The 22227-nt window shown below is 38.1% G+C and overlaps 1 protein-coding gene across 1 annotated transcript; it reads left to right on the plus strand.

Moving 5' to 3' along the window:
* Nucleotides 1–913: 913 nt before the first annotated feature.
* On the plus strand, nucleotides 914–21153 carry sf3b6 (splicing factor 3b, subunit 6). The gene is made up of 4 exons (XM_028796837.2): nucleotides 914–1077; nucleotides 11633–11751; nucleotides 13537–13675; nucleotides 20877–21153. Exons 1-4 carry the CDS (start codon nucleotides 1048–1050, stop codon nucleotides 20964–20966), a joined length of 378 nt encoding a protein of 125 aa, XP_028652670.1. The 5' UTR covers nucleotides 914–1047; the 3' UTR covers nucleotides 20967–21153.
* Nucleotides 21154–22227: the final 1074 nt, after the last annotated feature.

Here is a 22227-nt window from a genome sequence, read left to right on the forward strand (position 1 = left end):
TTAAGAGCAGTATTTTGTATTGTATTCTGTAGTTAACAGGGAGCCAGTGAAGTAGAGAGAGAATAGGTGTAATATGTTCAGTGGATTTAGAACAGCAGGTTTTTATCCTGGCAGCAGACTTTTGAATAAGTTGTAAGCGATGGATAAGTTTTTGTGGAATGCCAGATAGAATAGCATTACAGTAATCTATACGTGAGGTGACTAGGGCATTTATACGTGAGGTGACTAGGGCATTAACCAATACTCAGTACTGTGTTGCATAAGAACAGGACAAAGTCTAGAAATGTTTCGGAGATGGAAGAAGGCAGTCCAAGAAATGTTACTTATATGGGAGGAATTATTTAATAATAATTATTATTATTTAATAATTGTCATTATTAGTGTATAAATGGATATAAATAATTGCATTTAAACGATTCGCCAAAATCTGGTGTATGTAAACGATACTGTTTTAAACGTTATTGTTTTTTCATCAGAAAACCCGGTTTCCACGTTTACCTGTATTAGTTTAAATGGCACTTTTGCCACTCACAATATGGCGTACACGCTGACGTATGGTGTCGACTGGGCAACACAGTGAATGCGGCGTCTATCTAGACGCTGAAATGCGAGTTTGTTTGTCGACTTTGGAGCCTCGATTAGATCGCATTTGCTCTCAAAAACAGGCACATCCTTCACATTGAATGTAATACTTAAAAACAGGTAAAATAATTTTTCATTTTATTATAAAACAACTGTTGTTCTTCCTGGTGTGCCGCGAATTTTTTTAGTTTTTTTACTGTGCCAACAGACAAAAAAGTTTGAGAAACACTGATCTATACTGTATATGTCTATGACTCCAACACCAACCACCCCAACCTTGTAGTGGTATTAGCGTTTAAGTGAGTAGTTTGGCACCAATGGGTTTCCGTACAGAGAGAGCGCAATGAATTGTGGGAGGCGCATGAAATCACGTGACCAAATAGCTTCGTTCTTCCTTTTACTAGCGTTTTGCGTGTTGTTTATGCACTTTGGAAGTGGTGTTGGTGAAACTTAAAGAATTTCACAATGGCTATGCAGGCAGCGAAAAGAGCAAATGTAAGTATGGCGTTTTAAACTGCACTCGAAATTACTGATTCGTTGTAAGTGTTTATTAAGCAACCTTTTAATCAGAAAAAAACTATAAACACTGTAGGCCTGAAAAACGTAACGACGTGTTTAAGCTCATTAAGGTTTTGAGCTCATTCTAAACGTTAAACAAAATACAGTATCATACCAGCGACTCTAGTGTTTGCTTTTTAAATACTTTTTGTAAAAATTATACATAATTTATAAAGAAATTAGATGGGATAAAGGACCTCATGGGTATAGAAAACATAAGGATAACGTTTTTAGAGCTGTTTACAAGCTTTATGTAAGGTGATTCGTTCTTAAATATTCTACCTTTCTTAAAACCATTTTCGTATAATTAGTCAGCCTGCTAACTAAGTTATTGAACTGAAAAATAAAAGGCGTTCACTCATTTGGTAAAGCTGAACGAGTCACGGAACATTTTGGGGTTCTAGTTTACCCACATCGGCCTGGGAAAAACTCACCTGGAGTGCAGAATCTGGGGGGAAAAAGCGGTCCAGTGTGACGTGATCCTCTGCAGTGGTTGTTGAGCGTCGTGCTTTGTTCAGTCTAGCACTGTATATGTGAGAGGGGGCATTTTTTCTGTTAACTGAACTATCCCAATGTGATTTTTTTAAAAATAATTTTGTTTTTTAAAGTTACAAATAAATGTATACCTTTTAAATCATTCCATCCTCGTGTTAATGAGAAATTAGTAATTGGCTTGCCTAAATTGTATATGCGCATAACTTGGCATGTGCGTGGACAAGTAGTCGACTGAACACGTAGTTACCAATAAGTAGTTAACTTCACCCTTATTGTTCTGAATGTGGTTTTCTCCCACATTTTTGTCTTGCTGCTTAGATTGTTTGTGGACAAGAATTGGTTTGAGTGATTGTACAGTACCACTTTTATTCAGCGGTGTTGGGACTCCAGTCTTTGATCTGTGATACTGTTAGTTGAACAACAGCTGTTGCTGTTAATAAAACATGTTATTAACACAACATGGTAGTGCTTCATTTCTTCCAGTTTGTGTACTGTATTTCATAATATTTTTAATTTGTATAGGCAGATTATGCTCCTCTCCTTCATATTTTTCCTCATGTTTCCAAATATTTTTGTTGAAACATTATTGAAATCCATTTCTTGATTTTATTAAATACATGTTTGTGTCTTGGGGAGGGAGATGCAGATACTACTACTGCAGTATAGGAAAGAAAGCAGGAACTAACACTGGACAGGATGCCAGTCCATCACAGGCAGTGAATGTTTTATAATAATCACAGGGAAAAAATTGACCAAGCCAAACCCTCCTTTCCAGAACTCTTGCATAGGCCTCCTCGGGGAGGGTTAGAAGTGTGATCCCCTTAATGATGGAATGTGGAACACACACTGTAGTCCCCGTTTTTAAAGCTGGGGATCGCCACTCCAGTATGCCAGTCCAGATTTACTGTCCCTGACCTTCACACAATGTTGAACTGGCATGTACACCAGGACAGTCCAATCACATCCAGAACACTGGACCAGAATTTTACCCTCAGTGAGGATTCTTGAACGTTCATAGGAGTATGCCAGCATACAACTATGTCTTTGGGGTAACCTCTGGGGGATACTTTAGTGGAAGTATGGGCTACTGGGCCTGATATTGTTGGTTATTCAGTCTCTGTACAACTGGACCAAAAGCTTGGTATGCATTGCTAGCAGCAAGTTAGATTTGTTTCTTATGGGTGTAAGACTGGGTGAGAGTTGCCCTCTATCGCCAATTCTGTTCATTATTTTTATAGTCAGAATTGCTAGGTGCAGCTACAGAGTGGATGGGTATCCAGTTCAGTGACCTCAGGAACGCAAGTCTGTTTTTGGCAGATGATATGGACCTGTTGGTTTCATCAGGCTGTGACCACATACATGCACTGGGTCAGTTTGCAAGTAGAATGAGGATCATATAATAAGTTTGAGTGAAAAATGCAAGAGTGTTATGAATATTTAGAAGTGAATTAACTTAATTTAAGCAATAGGTATTTTCAGTTGTCAGGCTAATTAAGTTCTGATGAAAAGCAGAGCATCAGGGGAAGAATCTGCAACCACTGTTGCCTTCCTGAATAAGATCTTAACACTCCCCAGTCTACATGGTTTAGAAACTTATAAAGCAAGGGAAAGAGATAATCTGTGGGTTATGATGTCAAGTTCCTGTTTTTATTTGGAACTCATTTCAATTATTTAAGTAAATATAATGATAAAAGTTTATTAGTATTGTACAGTTTACAGTGGTTCTTAAAGTGTTTGGACTAAGAACCATTTTGTCAAATTCAGAACATACAGTGGGCCAACTGGAGCTTCATACAGCGATTTTTCTTTTACCAAATTTTTTACTATATTTTTGTGTGAATGCTAACATTGAGCATCATCAGTTTACAATAGAAAGTCCTTGGGTTAATTGCATGTGATCCATACTAAGCCGTCAGAGTGAAGATAAGTTTGTGTCATTGCACTATTTTAACTAAAGTTGTGGGCATCCGTGGCCTGTTGTAGATACATGGGTTGCCTTTACCAAAGGTGAATTCTGTAAAATGACATTAATTTGTATTTGAATCTAGTGGAGCTACTTGTGTTGTTTAGAGAGGAGACAGAAAATCAGAGTTTGAAAATTTGTTGAGGGATAGTGATCATTTTAAGTAAAAGAGTGGAGCAGAAGTAGGGCTGGGCAATTAATCGAGAAGTAATCGAAATCGACATTCAGAACCTATAATCGATCAAATTTTTCCAGGTCAATTATTTTGATTACTTTCCCTTTAAAAACACTACCGCGTGTGGAGTCACGTGACCCCGCTCCGTTATGTTATGTTATTCCGCCGACACGGAGAGCTTAAACACTGACACACCTGAGCAACAAGAGCAGCTTGTACCAAAGAAAAACGCAGTCTCCGTCATTTGGACACATTTTGGCTTCAGTAAGGATGACATCGAACAAAATGAAGTCAGATGTAGACACTGTAGAAAAACAGTCTCGACGCCCAAAGGTAACACCACCAATTTGTTTCAACACTTGAAGCACAATCACATTACTGAATATGATCAGTGCATGGCTCAAAAAAACCAAAATGAGACTGACAAGCACCCAGCAACAAGTGCCTCCGCAAAGCAAATGTCGATAACACAAGCGTTCACAAATGCCACACAGTATGAGAAGAGTTCAAGAAGATGGAAAGAAATAACTGACGCTATTTGTTATTACATCGCAAAGGATAATAGGACTCCTTTGGCTACAGTGGAGCGAAGCGGGTTTAAACACCTCGTTAAAACTCTCGACAGAAGATACACTGTGCTGTGCCATCGCGATCACATTTTTCTAAAACTGCGCTGCCAGACATGTACAAGACATGTTGTAAAAATGTAGCTGCTGAACTGAAAAATGTTCAACACTTTGCAGCCACATCTGATCTCTGGTCAAGTAGGACGATGGACCCATTCTTGAGCCTTACTTTGCACTACATTGACGATGATTGGAAGCTGCGCCAGAGATGCCTTGAGACGGCATATTTTCCAGCCGATCACACGGCAGATATGATTGCGCAAGGTCTGAAAGATATGCTTTCTGTATGTTGACCTCGCGGAAGAAAAACTTTCAGCCATTACAACAGACAACGGTGCTAATGTTGTCAAAGCTGCTGCGCTTAATGGATGGTTACGGCAGCAGTGTTTTGGACACCGCCTACACCTTGCAATTGGTAAGTACACGTCAGCTTAATTAAATATAATAGCATAAAAGCAAAAGAGGTCATTAGGAAGCTTTTTTAAAGGGAGTGAGGCAACACCTTCAGCAAGTTCAGCTACACCCACTCTGCTTCTAGCGATTGCTGAAGTGACAGAGATGAGTAGCTATTTGGTGTCCCCCATGCTGGATAGTGAGGCAAATCCACTGGACTGGTGGAGGAAGCATCATGTACACTTTCCCACTCTAAGTAAGGTGGCAAAAAAGTATCTCTGCATACCAGCTACTAGCTCCCCATCAGAGCGGGTTTTCAGTTCGGGCGGAAACATTGTTACATGCCTCAGGTCCTGCCTGAAACCAGAAAAGGTTAACATGCTCGTGTTTCTTAGTAAGAACTTAGAGTAAATTCATGTTCATATAGTGACATGACAAGATCGCTAAGATCACCTCATGCAACAGTGTTTAGAGAGTTCTATTTTCAATACAACATTAAAATATTTGTTTACAGAAGATGCAAGAAATGCACTGTTTAAAATATTATTTACAGGATATATAAGAGTTATTTTATTTAGAAGAGATACTGTTTATTTTCTACTTTTAATAAGAAAAACATTGAAATAATTTATTTTGTTTCCAAAAGTGCAAGTTATTTATTTTTACTTTTTTATAAGAACAAAGTGACTGTTCGTTTTAGGCAATGTGTGCTTTAATTTCAGTTGTTCAACATTGATGTTCAATAAATAATCACAGATAGAAGTGTTTCCTTCAATTATTTTAAAATCAAGTAATGCACCCTTCATTCAAAAATCTCTCACTTGTAATATGTGAGCATATTTACTGTACAAAACTTGTCAGTGAACTATGAGGGCAAAATAAATAAATAAAATAATCGTTCATTAATCGTAATCGAGTTAAAATGTTCAATTAATCGAGATTTTGATTTTAGGCCAAATCACCCAGCCCTAAGCAGAAGTATAAGTAAAAGTTATCATCCTTAAGGAAGGAAGGAGGAACAAGTGCTCCAAACTGTTTTGCAATGGCCCAGGCAACTGGACAGTTCATTTAGGAGTACTGAACTTAAGCAGCAAGTCATTTATGATTAACAAGGAATACTCAAGTGATAGCTAAACTGGGTTTTAGGGGTGTCAAATTTTCTCATCTGGATACTCATTTCACCTTTTTTAAGTTGCCCAACTTCTGAAGGGGTATATTGGTATTTCATTGAGTAAACGTTTACCGAAGTAATGTGAAAGTGTGAAAGGGTAGCAAATCAAAGCACAAGCCATTGTAGATTGGACAGAGGCAAGATGCCACAGCAGCAGTGTAAAATGTTGGTGAAGAGTGGAATTGACTCCAAAAAGTATTTCTTACTATGACAAAGCTGCAGCAGATTAATGATAAATGTAAAGGTAAAAAATATTTTAGCAGCAGACTAAGCACATGTAAGCCGGGATGTATTTTACAGCTGAAGTGACCTTCTGTTAATATTGTTTTCTAGGAAGACAGTGTTAGCTCTCTTAAATGAGTTTTTTTCCAGGAGCTAGGAATTTGCTGCAGCTTTCTAGGATGATGAAAAAGTTAATGGTGTGAATTGGTTGGGGTTCTTCACTGAACTTGGAGGCGAGAGACATGAAGGAGTGAAAAATGTTGACTGTCTTGAGACTGTCGATTTGGTGTGCTATCTGTGTTTTTTATTTCTGTGATTGTTTCAAAATTGTGATTAATATAAAATGTAACATGAATATAATGCGTAAAAGTAAAACAAGAAATAATTGGAGTGACACTGAAGTTTTTTTTTAATGGAAAAATAGTAGACGTTTGTTTTAACTCTTTTAGGGCTAATTTTTTTTTTGTTTCTTTTCTCCCAGGGCTGAATATTTTTCCAAAAACTAACATTTTTTAAAAAAGAACACAAAGCAATTGTTTAACATATCACATCAACAAAAAATATTTACTTTTGACAAATGTTACTGTCTTGCATGTTGTATGAGCCTGAATTCTCTGTGTTGTTTTGATGCCTATTTTTCAATTGTCTGTTGCTGCATTTTCTAACATATATTGTTAGTGTGTACTGTAGAGAGACAAGTCACCCATTTGCCATCGTGCCATGCCACTGCCACCAAGTTTTCTGCCTGCATGAAAACCGTATTGTCACCTCTTTTCATCTTCTGAAACTTTATGAACTTTATGTATGGCATTATAGCTTGGCTCACCCCATGGGATTTGCTTCTGTTTATTACAGAAGTGAATAAAACTTTGCAGCAGCACGTACCTAAGCCATCAGGGGACAAAACACGTTTGGACCAATGCTCCCTGAAGTTATATCACCAGTTCTGTCCCATCTCTATTTGTAATGCCACAGCGCGCTTCATCTCGTCTTTCGTTGTGGGTTTCCACTTTGAATAACGAGAATGCGATGCAAACGCAGCCCGCGATTCAAAAAAAAAATCTCTGCCTACCTGTTTGTCTCGTCTGACAGTAGCTGAAAAGCAGCATCAGGAGAGAGCAGCCTGAAGTACAGCAGCTGGTGATCTGTCGTGTCCAAAAGCAAGCCATGCCGTCTTGTAAACTCCGGTAGCCATATCGGCTCTCAACGGATCAATGTATGTGTATTTATCCCACGCGAACCTTGCCGTAGATGCATCGGCTGCGCGAAGGCACTCAACTGGCAGCAGATCCGCTGGCACGGCATCGGCTGGTGTCTGATCAGCTGATGCCTGCTTCTAACTCTCTTGCTCGATCTCCTGATCACTGCCAATAAAGTCCGATTCTGAAAAATCAAGAGTCCGACTCCGCGGTAATGCGCAAAACAACGTCTGCCAAGTGTTTTCTTTTCTGCACTTGCTTCGCTGCCTTTTCACATGTCGGTGCCATCTTGCCATTGTTTACATTTCGCAACTCACGCACACGCAATGTTTATTTGCCGAGTCAACGAGTCTAGCATTCCTCCAAGCACAGAGGGAATGCCTGTGACGTGACAGTGAGATTTGTCGCCATTAACAGCTGATTGTCGCCCTTTATCCCTGGATGTCGACTTTTGTCGACATTCGCCTTCAACCCCTCCTGTCGACAAAAGTCGACTTCCGCCCTAAAAGAGTTAAAATAAGGTAAACATACAGTGGGCTAACAGATCTGAGTGATTCAAATGTCACTTTACTCACCACACTTTGAGAACAGATAGATATTTAGTACGTATACGAAATACTGAATTCAGTGTACTTTGTGTTTAAAGAATAAAGACTCTCTCAATAATTTAACATTTCAAGCCTGGAATTATTAGTAAATATGAATGATAAAATGAAAATATAGTGAAATTAGTCAGCTGACAACAGAGATGATATACAGATCTCTAGAGTACATTGTCATTAAGAAAAAAAAGAGTTGGGTCAAAATCTATTTGACTTATATAAGCTGCCTGTCTTTGCTCACACTGTGGATTTTGTAATGTAATGCTGCTTTCACATGCTTTAGGACTATTTGGAGCTCGCAGGTTATGATGTTTCACTTTCCCAGTTCAGTGCATTAATATGAGTTTCCAGTCGGACTGTTTGAGGAAAAATGTGAGGTTGCTGTTGATTTATTTGATCTGCAAAAAAAGCAAACTGCATTTTTTTGTTGAAATAGAGAACAAAATAAACATATTAAATGAGTATCACTTTGCTCCAAATGCAATTTGACCAAAAATGGTGTTTTGGATTGACCAGGATATGATTTATTTTAAACATTTGACTAAGGTAAAAGGTCAGCATCACATCACAACTTGGACAATTCCAAGTAGCTTTGTTTTTTCTGAATTGTCATTGTTATAATTCCAGGATTGTTGAGTGTTCACATGGTATTTCCAACTCGACAACTTGGATCTTTTTGAGGCCATGTGAATGCAGCATAATATAGCCAGGATGGTTTTGTTCACTTGTATGGTTGCTAATTGCTTTAGGAAAACTACAGTCAAACATTCATACTATCAAAAATAACAATTATTCTTCTTAGAACAAAATAGGAACCAAAGTACACACTCAAAGTGTAGGCCTTTAAAGAAATGTCCTTATAGGACATATTGCAGCTATTTGAAATTTTTATTTAAAGGCAGCAACCAGAAGAAAGTTCAGTATGGAAAGACTGTAAAGCAGGTATTCTATCAGTGACCGTCTTTTTGAGTGATGAATCCAAATTTGAAAATTTTTGCATGACACAAGACACCACAATGAGTGGAGTGGTGGCTCTGAGGCTAGGGATCTGCATTGGCAGTTGGAAGGTTGCCAATTCGAATCCCGTAAATGCCAACAAAAAGGGACTCCGCTCTGTTGAGCCCTTAAGCAAGGTCCTTAATCTGCAATTGCTGAGCGCTTTGAGTAGTGAGAAAAGCGCTATATAAATGCAAAGAATTATTTATTATTATTATTATTGCAATGTCAGATGAGATGTTAAAGTATTTTGAGACCTGTCTGGATTTCCATGAAGCATGGTTGCATGCTCTGTTATGGTCTACAGTCCTACCAGTGGTTTAAGAGATCTGGGGGGTATTTTCCGTACGTCGCTTAAACCATCCGAGATCAGGTGCCTCATCTTGGATGAGTTAATGCCAGTGAAACTCATCCAGATAAGTCGGTTTTTCAAACGCAGCCGCGTAGTAGATTAGTTTAGCTGGATCTAATCATACGAGATGAATGCGCGCGCCCGCGCTGAGTGAAAAGCCCATATATATTGAGTCTAGAAAACATGATCAGCAAGTCTTTGATAGGCTGCAACAAAATGAACGTGCGCATTTTTTTCCACACAAGCGGAGCAGGACCTTTCATTTGAAGGACATGAAGAATTTCAAGATTTAATATGCACAAGGGGTAACACTGCAAAAGCAGCCCAAACCAGAAAAGACAGCTGGCAAAAAGTGGCAGACAAATGAAATGCGTGTGCATTGTACTTACTGAAAGCAGCGTTTCATTTCCTATGTATCAGAGTAATTATTATTTAACATGTCATAATTCCAGATCAAACGTGAGCACAAGGAGAACACGGGAACAGGTTAAAGTGAAGTACAAGAATATACTTAAAACTGGTAAATATTGGTATATAACTATTTAAAGAATTGATGACATAAAGAATCATATATAATGTAAAGAACATTAATTTTAAAGCTAATAAGAAGGCAAAGAAGCAAAAAACAGGTGGAGGTCCACGCGGTCCAGACCTAACCCCTGCAGAAGAGTTGTCTCTCCAGCAAAATGCCCATCGCCCTGTTTCTGAGGGCATTCCAGGGGGAAGCTCCTCCTCAGAACCAGTGGTAGGATGCAGTGGTCACTTCATTTGAGGTAAAGGATGATCATTGCATATATTTGTCCTCCATGTGTGCCATAGGTGTGTTCCATATAGCCCTCTTTTTTTGTTGGGTCAGTTGCAGGGAATGTCATATCCCTAGAACCTGTGTCTGACCAACGAGATATTGACGAAGGTCAAATATTTGATGAAGACACTGTGTCTGATTATTCATCAGGAGGAGAGGTACATTTTCCAAATAATGTTTGATCAAACTCCACTCTGATCAGTCCCTTGTACCCCAATCACATTTGGAAACCCTGGGTAATGAGAATGTTAGGCTGATTGTGAGATTCTTTATGGAATACCTGCAATGGCATGAAACGCCTCTTTTGTCTGCACACGCAGGTGTCCAGGAAACACAATGAAAACCTGAAGGAAATGTTTCAGAGCCAAACAGACTTTACGAGTTGCATGGAAAACTGCACTTTTCAATAGATGTTCCGCATCGCCTACAGTATATAAAAAAAGTGCCGCTTGCAAGAAACCTCAAAGCAATGCATACTGTCTATGTGGTTGTGAGAGCCCGACTTTGCCGAGTTTGACTTCGAATATACGGAGCTAATAAATCTTTGAGGTACAATGTTCCCCCTCGGCTAAAGCGGTATCTTTCGTACAGAATTTCCTCCGGGAGCAATAAAGGATCTTGACGATCGCGCAAAACCCTCTCTATATGAAATTCTCTTTGTATAATTTGCGCACCGATATCAATTGGTCGCTCATTCATGAACGGTGAAGCCATGACTGGATGACTTCCACGCACCGTCACTGATCACGTGTGTAAACTAATCCTTGTTTACGTAGAACAAACCTGCTCCAAGCAGGTTTGCGGATTTGGATGTGTTGCTATGACAACATTTCCAGCAAGAGTTTCAAAAAACCGACAGATCCAGGATCAGGCCAAATCGTCAACAATTACATCCGGCTAAGCGAGTAATCCACGTACGAAAAATACCCCCCTGGTCTTATTTGATAGAGTAATAACTACTGAGAAATATAAACAGATATTGATTCCTCATGTGGAATCTTTGGGGAAATTACTTTATCTTTACACATTGCAAATACACTTAGGGCTTGGAGCAAAAGTCTGCAAATGTGTAATGTGTGTTTAAAAAAAAAAAAAAAAAAAGTAAACAGCAGTGTACCAAAGCAAATTGCTTCAGTTTTTAATTTTAAGTGCAGGCTGTTTTAAAAACACAAGTCATTTTTGTTTTAATTGCATCCATGATTATTTGTGTTTTCTTGAGCAAATATACACTTACTACTAAGGTAATTAGCAATAAATACAATTTTTTTTGTGTGACCTGGGATTTTCTTGCAGTACTGTAGTTCAAGTTGGTTGTTGAAATTGGAATAAAACAGTTGCATTTATTTTGTGTAATGAAAAGCTGATATGGGTTTATTTAGATGTAGTCTCTCAGAAGTTGATTTATTTGCAGTAACTTAAACTGTTAAAAATTCTGCTTTTAATGTAAATTGTATGATTGAATATTTTCTGTATGTTCTGTTTTTTTTTTCCAGATCAGATTACCTCCAGAAGTAAACAGAATATTATATATTCGAAACCTTCCATACAAAATCACAGCAGAAGAGATGTATGATATATTTGGAAAATATGGACCAATTAGGCAGATCAGAGTGTAAGTACTGAAGTCACTTGATCTAACAACTTTGAGCAGGAACTATACAGGCTGAGAAAACCAGCATTTTTTTCTGTGCAAAACAAATTTAGGTGTGTGTATATATATATATATATATATATATATATATATATATATATATATATATATATATATATATATATATATATATATATATATATATAAATAAAAAAAAGTTATCTTTTTAAAGAAACATTTCAAAGCTTATTGCTAAACTGAATATGTATAAGCTGATACTTCCAAAAACTGAGTTTCTGTGTTATGCTTGATTTCAGTTATGTTCTTCATGCACATTTGAAATCTGTAAAATAATACTAAAATGTACCACATGACTGGTTCTGTAGAAGACTGTTGTATAACAACATAGCCATAAACCTTTTTGTACATCTGCAAAAGCAATATTATATTGCCTCTCAAAGTTAAAGTAACCCAAACATGAACTGTGTTAAAATACTTCCAGCCTTCTAAATTATACAGTGGCACTGTTATCTTAGTGATGATAAACCATGAAGAAAAGCTTAATATTCAAGTGCAGTAAATACATCTATCCTTTATTAGGAAAGCAGGGCTTGACATTTAGAATCGTTCGTAGATTTGTTTTGCTGCAGTTGAACTGTTCTCATTATGCTGCTTTCTATGTGCAGTAAATTTAAGCAGTGCTCCTGGTCTGTTATATGCATTCAACAGTAAAATGTATCTTTCAGAGAGAGAAAGGGAGACATTAAATAGCTCTTTAAAGCAACCGATATCTGGAGGACCAACATATTTTAATAGTTTTAAAATAAAGGCCTTATAGGAATGTTTATATTAATTTATTTATTATCTCTGTTTTAGCTTGAGGTATAACATAGGCCTGAGTCTGCTAAAGAAAGAACTGGACCAGAGGGAAAAATCACTTTCTTTTTATATAAAAAATAACATGGACACTTATGTGTTTGGGTATGCCCTTCTTGCATTGCAACACTCATAAATTCTAAAACACCTACTTGCTGAACTTATGGTGTCTTAAAAGCTTTGTGTCCCATTTAGAGCACTATACTTCTAATAGTAGCTCTTGTGCCTTGTGTCATGCTATCATACCCACTTCTACCTAAAGTTGTGTGTGTATTTCCTGCTGAAATTATTTAATTAACAGTGGGTAGGCTGAGTCAGAAGCACAAATGATTTAAAATGAGCAAGGAGACTTATTTGTTGGCCAAATTATGTAAAGTAAAAATTATGTAAAGTAAAAGTAGTTCACGTTTCCAAATGGTGAAAAAAACATTTCAAACTGTAATCCTGTGTCAGATCATTACAGATAAGTCATGTTCTGTCAATTGTATGTTTGTTGAACGGATTAGATGTCGGTTTCTAATGAATGAAATATGGAGGTTTTTGCACTACCTTGTACTGCAAGAAGTGTATCTCTATAATGAGACACCCCTAGTGTGTGAAATAAATGTTCCCCCAGAATGTTTTGGCCTTTTTACAAGCACCAGATGTTAAACTGAACAAGTGTTGTGGCAGTTTCAGTCTTCTGAGTCTGCAGTAACTGGAGTACCATTATAAAAAGTGCATTTTTATTTAGAATTTATTTCATGTACAGTGTTCCAACAGAACCAGAAATGATCAGTTCATATTTTCTTCTGAGAGGAAAACTAGCACAATTAGTACTTGTCTACAGCATTGGCTTCTTACATTTTCAGTTTACCTTGAAATTGTCATTATGTACTCTACAATGTGTTTATTTTATTTTTTTTTTTTTTACTTAAATGTTGTTTACAGTGGAAATACACCAGAAACCAGAGGAACAGCATATGTGGTTTATGAAGACATCTTTGATGCAAAAAATGCCTGTGATCATTTATCTGGATTTAATGTCTGCAACCGTTATCTTGTTGTCTTGTATTACAATGCTAACAGGGTATGTATATATTTGACTACAGTGCTTTAGCAATATGTCTGTGGTGTCCTAGTGTATAACTGCTACCCTCTGAGTTTTTGAGTCCTGAGTTAATACTAGGTGGCAGAGCATTTGTGTGCACTATTGTGCTTTTTTTAATTGGCTTTGAAGTATTTTTACAAGGGTTGGGAATCAATTGAAAAAAAAAATTGCATAATTGTATAAAATTAATTGCAGTTAATTACATCTAACATTAAAACGTGCACTCATAAATACATAAATGATGAAGTACACACTGAATCACAAAAGTAATGTAGAATCAACACAAAAGAATTAAAACAAATAATAGTAATGGCATAGTTTAAACTTAATCAATTACCAGAAACACAAACTTTTAACAAAGTACTACTTGAGCAAGTACAGCCTGAATTTGAATGCCTTCCTAAATGGCAAGATGAAAAGAATGCAATAAGAAAATGAGGCCAATATATTAATTCTCAAATTGGCATAGCATATGAGACATAGACATATCAAAGTAAAATAACACAATCGAAACAATTGTAGACTTTGAATGCACTGCTAAAGAGTGATTTAATTGAATGTATAAGCATCTCTTAAATCAGGCATGTCAAACACGCGGCCCCTGGGCCACATGCGACCCGCAACAGAAATCTGTGCGGCCTTCATGACAGATCCTAATTAGCACTAAACTTGTACAAAATGATTACTATCGTTTGTGATTGAATCATTCTGCATCTTTGCCGCTTATTGACTTTTCTTACTTCTGCCTTCTGACTAAAGAGCGTTTTCCCATGGCATTACGGTACCGGAAACGTCATCTGCTAGTCTTGCCACGAGCCTTGTCCAAAGTTAATGAGCCGTGACGTCACAAGGGGCGGCCTTAGGCATGTGCAAACTGTGCACCTGCACAGGGCCGCCACGCCAATATATATTGAATATAAAACAGAAAGAGAAAATAACGACATAGCTGACGGCAGTGTGGCCGAAAAACATTGTGTTTCTTGTTAATTAGTACGCTGTATTTACTAATGTCGCTCGAGTCGGAGCAGTAAGCTATATGTAGTATTATAACGGTCTGCCATAATGAGAATATCATGGGCCGCCACTTGGTTTTCAAGTTACAGACATGCGCATATAGAATCGTGTCATGAGCACGAGGCGGCTGTGTAGTGTCCGCCTGGACGTGGCCATCCACCGTGCATAAGATAACATATTGACATTGCCGGGCGAAGGGGCCACCGATTGTTTCTCTGCCCAGGGCCACCACGAACCTAGAGCTGCCCCTGGCATGCTACACTACTGGCTGGGATGCTGAGACTGGCCACTGGGCAGAACTGACCATCACGAGTAGTAATAGCTCGCATATTTTCACGTTTTTTGCCCTAGTTTTATGTAATCTTGTGCTAGTATTGTAACGAACAGTTAGTGCAGACTACAGCTGAAGATCTGAAGTGGACACGAGAAGTTGGCAAGTTGTTTATTGACAAATTTTTGTGATTTTGAGTTTGTAAAATTAGTGTAGGTCAGGGGGCTTTTTGCATATCGGCTTATTTTACAATATAAACATTGGAGTAAACTTAGTAATGTAAAATTAGATTTTTGGAGGATTTGTTTTCCGACTTGAATTACTGAGCAATGAATTCAGTGAGAGTTTTCATAATTTCGGTTCACACGAACAGGACTTTGCGCTGTTTACGTCACCATACTCTTACAACATTGAGAATGCGCCTGAGAATATCCAAATGGAATTGATTGATCTGGAGCCAGATTATATTCTGAAGGCAAAATGCAACGAAGTTGGTGTGCAAGGCTTGTATGCTTACCTGCCACACTCGTATGTGCACATCCGTAAGTTATCATTGAGAGTACTGTCTATGTTCAGAAACACTTACCTTTGTGAGCAATTGTTTTTGTTAACGAAAGCTACCAAAACCCCACATCCCTCAAGACTTACCGCCGAGCACCTTTCATCCCTCATAAAAGTTGCAGTTGCACAAGATTTCAAGCCTGAAATTGACGAACTGGTTACTAACAAGAGATGCCAAGTGTCGGGACAAAAGAAATAGATCTCACACTGTAAGACTCCTATATAAGCAATGAATATAATATAATGAATATAATAATATAAGGACCTAGCTAAGAGGCTAAGACTCTAGTTGTACTCTGTTGTACGGAGATTGTATGGAAATAAATTGCTTTTCTTTAAACTTTTAAGTGTTACATTTTTTAAAGTTTTCAGTATTGGAAAGAAAGCTACAGTAACTTTGTATAATAGTATTTGTTATAGTGCGGCCCGCTGACGCATGTATGGCAGTTGAAGCAGTCCACCAGTGGTAGTGAGTTTGACATGCCTGTCTTAAATGGACATGCATTAAAACTCCGCAAAGTCAAAGCCCTCAATTGTTCATCCACTCAACGAAAATAATAAGTAGAGTACAACAGTGTAATAGTAAATTTTAAAGTAAAAATATGAAAGAATGAATGGATGCTTTATCCCCAAAGTGAAATTTCAGTGTCACAGCAGCCAACACACAAAGAATAAACTTGAGGGAACTGTAAAATAAAGATGTCCATAATCTATTGAAAATTAGTAAATTACCAAAAGCAAAAATCCCAGTATAATTAACAACTAATACAAGTGTTAACCGAAATATCCCAGTGCTGTTTGCCATCTTAAAACACAAGCAACTTTTTAAAACAAACAAATTATCTTATTATTGCATGAAAACTATATTTTTTCTCTGCAAGACAGTTAGAGAGATTAAATGTAACACCTTTAACCTTCTAAAATAAGATGCTCCACTACCTGAAGGCAGCTAAAAAAATCATTGTAGGGTATTAATCTTTAGGATTTTTTTAATACTTATACAAGTTTTAAAAAATTTGCAAAATTGGAGGTATCCCACTTAAATATTAATTATTTTAGCTGTTCTGACATCAGTGATAGGCAGTAAAACCTGAGGCATTGAGTCAGCAACAGAAAATGCACAGTGTTCATGATTGAACTGGAAAAGCAGTGTCTGATACTAAGAAGAAAAAAACCTTCAGTAAAATAAAATAGAAAAACACCTCGAAACTATAAACATGGTAGCCCTGGAGCAATACTAGAGAAATGTCACAAAGATAAAAACTACACTCCAAACCCCCCATCCTCCCCATTTCATGTTTCTGTAATAAGATTTGAACCAATGTCATATCATGTAAATGCAAAATGTTATTTTTGAGTGGCACTAAAACCAAAATAAGTCTCTAATATCTGAACTTGCCAGTCTACCAGGTAGCTTACAGTGAGGATTGCCGTAACTTGATAACAAAATTCTATGAAATAGAAGTATGATTATCCCTACCCATGATTCAAGTTTGCAGCATGTTCGCTTATTTATGCAAACAATGCAACATAACCATTCCAGTAATGCAAGGTGTTAGTTTTGAAGCGATATAGATGCTATAGAGAACTTTTTTTAGCATGCCAGGAACAAAAGTGTAGAGCAGTGTTTTCCAACCTTTTTTTTTTGATGGCACACATTTCGTAACCCAGAAAATCAAAATGCCCACCACAATTTTACCAACCACAAAAACATTAAATCTAATACATGTGCTAAACTGTCTGAATGGGGTGGGACTACTGGAGATGCCGGCAAAAAAAAAAAGGCAGCTCGGAGACTAATGTTCGTAGACACAGAACGTAGTGAGCACTTTAGATACATTTCCTAGCTACTTCATACAGGCAGTCATCTCTCTGCTTTACTCCACTGACCTGGGGTCAGAGGCAACTGATATACCCACTTTTCTCTGGCTCTGTGAAAGATGCTGGCGAACACACACCCAGGCAGATGGACACTGGACACATCTCCTGGCTGCTAAAGTGCTGTGTTAGTGTCGTGTGTGCAAAACAGCAATCACGCTGCTGCTCTTATGTCATCTTCTTCAGGTAGTCTCATCCTCCTTGGAGAGGTCTCGACCACCTGAGTAGCATGTCTCACTCAGGTCTGGATCTATGGACACTACACTATTATTTCCACTAATGTTGAACCATAAAAAAAAAAAAAAAAAATGGTCTATGCCAGGTTACTAACTGATTAATCTGTGTATCCATCTTGGGAAGCCTTCTGTTAATGGCAGGAGTAGGACTGTGCAAATTTCCTTTTGATTTCTATCATAATGATACATACAGGTACTGGTCATAAAATTAGAATATCATGACAAAGTTGATTTATTTCAGTAATTCCATTCAAAAAGTGAAACTTGTGTATTAGATTCATTCATTACACACAGACTGATGTATTTCAAATGTTTATTTCTTTTAATGTTGGTGATTATAACTGACAACTAATGAAAGTCCCAAATTCAGTATCTCGGAAAATTAGAATATTGTGAAAAGGTTCAATATTGAAGACACCTGGTGCCACACTCTAATCAGCTAATTACTCAAAACACCTGCAAAAGCCTTTAAATGGTCTCTCAGTCTAGTTCTGTAGGCTACACAATCATGGGGAAGACTGCTGACTTGACAGTTGTCCAAAAGACGACCATTGACACCTTGCACAAGGAGGGCAAGACAGAAAAGGTCATTGCTAAAGAGGCTGGCTGTTCACAGAGCTCTGTGTCCAAGCACATTAATAGAGAGGCGAAGGGAAGGACAAGATGTGGTAGAAAAAAGTGTACAAGCAATAGGGATAACCGCACCCTGGAGAGGATTGTGAAACAAAACCCATTCAAAAATGTGGGGAGATTCACAAAGAGTGGACTGCAGCTGGAGTCAGTGCTTCAAGAACCACCATGCACAGACGTATGCAAGACATGGGTTTCAGCTGTCGCATTCCTTGTGTCAAGCCACTCTTGAACAAGAGACAGCGTCAGAAGCGTCTCGCCTGGGCTAAAGACAAAAAGGACTGGACTGCTACTGAGTGGTCCAAAGTTATGTTCTCTGATGAAAGTAAATTTTGTATTTCCTTTGGAAATCAAGGTCCCAGAGTCTGGAGGAAGAGAGGAGAGGCACAGAACCACGTTGCGTGAGGTCCAGTGTAAAGTTTCCACAGTCAGTGATGGTTTAGGGTGCCATGTCATCTGCTGGTATTGGTCCATTGTGTTTTCTGAGCTCCAAGGTCAACGCAGCCGTCTACCAGGAAGTTTTAGAGCACTTCATGTTTCCTGCTGCTGACAAACTTTATAGAGATGCAGATTTCATTTTCCAACAGGACCTGGCACCTGCGCACAGTGCCAAAGCTACCAGTACCTGGTTTAAGGACCATGGTATCCCTGTTCTTGATTGGCCAGCAAACTCTGCTGACCTTAACCCCATAGAAAATCTATGGGGGTATTGTGAAGAGGAAGATGCAATACGCCAGACCCAACAATTCAGAAGAGCTGAAGGCCACTATCAGAGCAACATGGGCTCTCATAACACCTGAGCAGTGCCACAGACGGATCAACTCCATGCCACGCCACATTGCTGCAGTAATCCAGGCCAAAGGAGCCCAACTAAATATTGAGTGCTGTACATGCTCATACTTTTCATGTTCATACCTTTCAGTTGGCCAACATTTCTAAAAATCCTTTTTTTGCATTGGTCTTAATTGATATTCTAATTTTCCGAGATACTGAATTTGGGACTTTCATTAGTTGTCAGTTATAATCATCAACATTAAAAGAAATAAAACATTTGAAATGCATCAGTCTGTGTGTAATGAATGAATCTAATATACAAGTTTCACTTTTTGAATAGAATTACTGAAATAAATCAACTTTGTCATGATATTCTAATTTTATGACCAGCACCTGTATTTTATGTGTTTGTATATGTATGTATATACACTTGATGATTTTTTTTTTTTTTTTTTTTTTTTTTTTTTTTTTTACTTCTAAACCTCAAAAGGCATTTGTATCCAAGCAGCATTTTCTTAACCTATCATTAGTTCAGGATGCAGAGGACCTAACGTAGAAATGTGGATCCTCATCTTAATGGTTCAATCAATTACATTATTAATCTTGGTTGATGTATGAATATTAGTTATAAACTGTAAATTAAAAGTTAAGTGACTAAAAAAAAAAATCTTTATAAAATGGTTTCTACAGTACACGTAGTCTCCGAGTTACGGACATTCGACATACGACTTACAAATGGGGCCGCAGCTGCTTCAGCTGTCTGGGGGACACAACACAGGCTTCTCAGTAACTACCGCTCCGTCATCTCCGGCCTGGGGATGATGCAAGCGATGGCTGGAGGGGGGCAGTTTTGCTGCTCACGCAGTGTAGTGTCCCTTGGGTGACTCCAGTTGATGGTGGGGGCCGCACCCCATTCATTCTCAGTGGGCGGCTGGGTGTGCGGCAGGATGGAGGCTTCATGGGGTGGAGGGGGGCGTTCGCTGACCACCACACCGCCGCAGCTACTCCTGCTGACTGGATGGGGCAAAGGAGGGCGTTTCACTGCCTGCCCTCCACACAGCCTTGCAGTGTTCCTTGAACAGCTGCCCCGTTCGTTGTTGGTGGGTGGCTGGTGATGCTGCAAGCTGTGACCCACTTGTGGATGAAACAGAGGCCATTGAGGGTGAATGGGGCGGCAGAGGGCAGCATTGTAGTGTGCTTCAAGTGGCTGCCTGTTGAATGGGGGCGGTGGCGATTGATTCACTACCCGCCTTTGGCCCCATCCTGTTAGCTCTCGGTGAGCTGACGCTGCAGTCAGCATACTGCATGCAAGTGGAGGTGACTGTGTGGTGGGCGGGTGGTGAGCTGCCCCCATTCATTCTCAATAGCAAGTCTGCTTGTACTGTTGCGTACATAGCAGGAAGTTGTGTCTCGTCAGTATACCAGACGTGCTGACGAGGGGTGCCTTCCTGCTGTGATAGCATGTACAGTGCTGTGCAGAAGAGCTCATCTTAACCATCTGACTTCACCCTTCAACAATGTCTCTGAAACACAAATCTGATGCAAGTGCTGGTGATACAGTAAAGAAGAGAAAAACCATCACCATGGAAAATAAAGTAGAAATAATAAAAAGGTCAGAGAGTGGTGAAACTCCATCATTCATTAGCAGAGCACTTGGTTACAGTCGGTCAACAATAGCATTTATTAAAATAATGTACCTGTTTCAACTTACATTCAATTTCAACTTAAGAACAGACCTACAGTCTCTTATCTCATACGTAACCCGGGGACTGGCTGTATTTTAATTATATTGATTTTTTTTTTTTCTTTTCCACAGGCATTCCAGAAAATGGATACAAAGAAGAAGGAAGAGCAACTTAAATTGCTTAAGGAAAAATATGGAATCAACACAGATCCACCTAAATAAATTCATGCTTTGCCATCTTGTGCACTCCCCAATTCCTCCTGTCCCCATTTTCTGTAATTTTAGTATTCTATTATTATTTAACTTTGTTAATCTCATTGAGATTCAAGAAAGAATACATTTTTAAGTTGGTCTTTTTTGCTGTATTTTTTAACATGACACAAATAGTAAATGTTGAATATTTCTGTAATTTTTTTTTGTTTGATTTGGTATGTGGTTGCAGTTTCTGAATCCTTTTTTTTTTTTTTTTTTTTAAGCTATAGTGTGTGGAAGTGTTCATTCCAGCCCCGGAGAATGTTTTAAATCATTTTCCTTAAGACTTCTCTTTTATATTAAAAATTAGTAAGCAGTTTGTTTTTTAAAAAAATACATAAAAAGTAAATGTAGCCTTTTTAGTTAGCCAATAAAAGTTGTAATTTTGCTTGACTTCTAATTGTAGCAGAAAGAAAGGTTATAATGTTGCCTGACTTTTTTGCCAGTTCGCCAAGAGAAATCCGGTAAAATGTTTCTAGAATCACAGGCTTAAGTGCAGAAAAAGTTCAGAATTTAATTTCAAGTTATTTTAAAATTATCATGTATTAAGAGATAAATATACAGTATACAAGGTGAGACACAAAAATAATCGGACTGGGCTTGGGGCTTTCCTGAAAAACCATCTGGAGGTTGGCTGGACGTGAATCATAGAACTATATCCCCTCTTACACGCCCTCTTAGACTGCTGACCGGCTAGCTATATCCTGTGAATAACTCAGTCAGTATTTGCACAACAATCGCTACACGAGTTGCCACAATAATGTCGGGTGAAAAAATCGATTATCCTCCCTATTTGTCAGATTTAGCTCCCTGTGATTTTTACTTGTTCCCGAAAGTTACCTGAAGGGAACACATTTTTCTTCAATGGATGAAGGGAAGATAAAAACAGCAAGCCTGTTGGAAGAGCCTCAAGCAAGAAGACTTCCACCACTGTTGCGTATGGAATGGTGTAGAGATCAGGAGGGGGAGTATATAGAAGCTGATAATGTTTAGAATGCTGTACTTCATCAAAAAAAAATTTTTTTTTTTATTTATTTACCAAGCTGGTTATCTTTGTGTCTTACCTCGTAGATAGAACTTTATTTGTCCCTATATGAAATATATATAGAAAATATGTTAACAGCTGTAAACATAGCAGAATTTGCATACATGGACACATCAACTTAAAGAAACAGTAAATCAGAAATTGATGGTTAAATATGATTGAAGTTGTCATCATATGAAGACAATA

The sequence above is a fragment of the Erpetoichthys calabaricus genome, chromosome 3 (assembly GCF_900747795.2).
Source record: "Erpetoichthys calabaricus chromosome 3, fErpCal1.3, whole genome shotgun sequence".
Classification (NCBI taxonomy): Eukaryota; Metazoa; Chordata; class Cladistia; order Polypteriformes; family Polypteridae; genus Erpetoichthys; species Erpetoichthys calabaricus.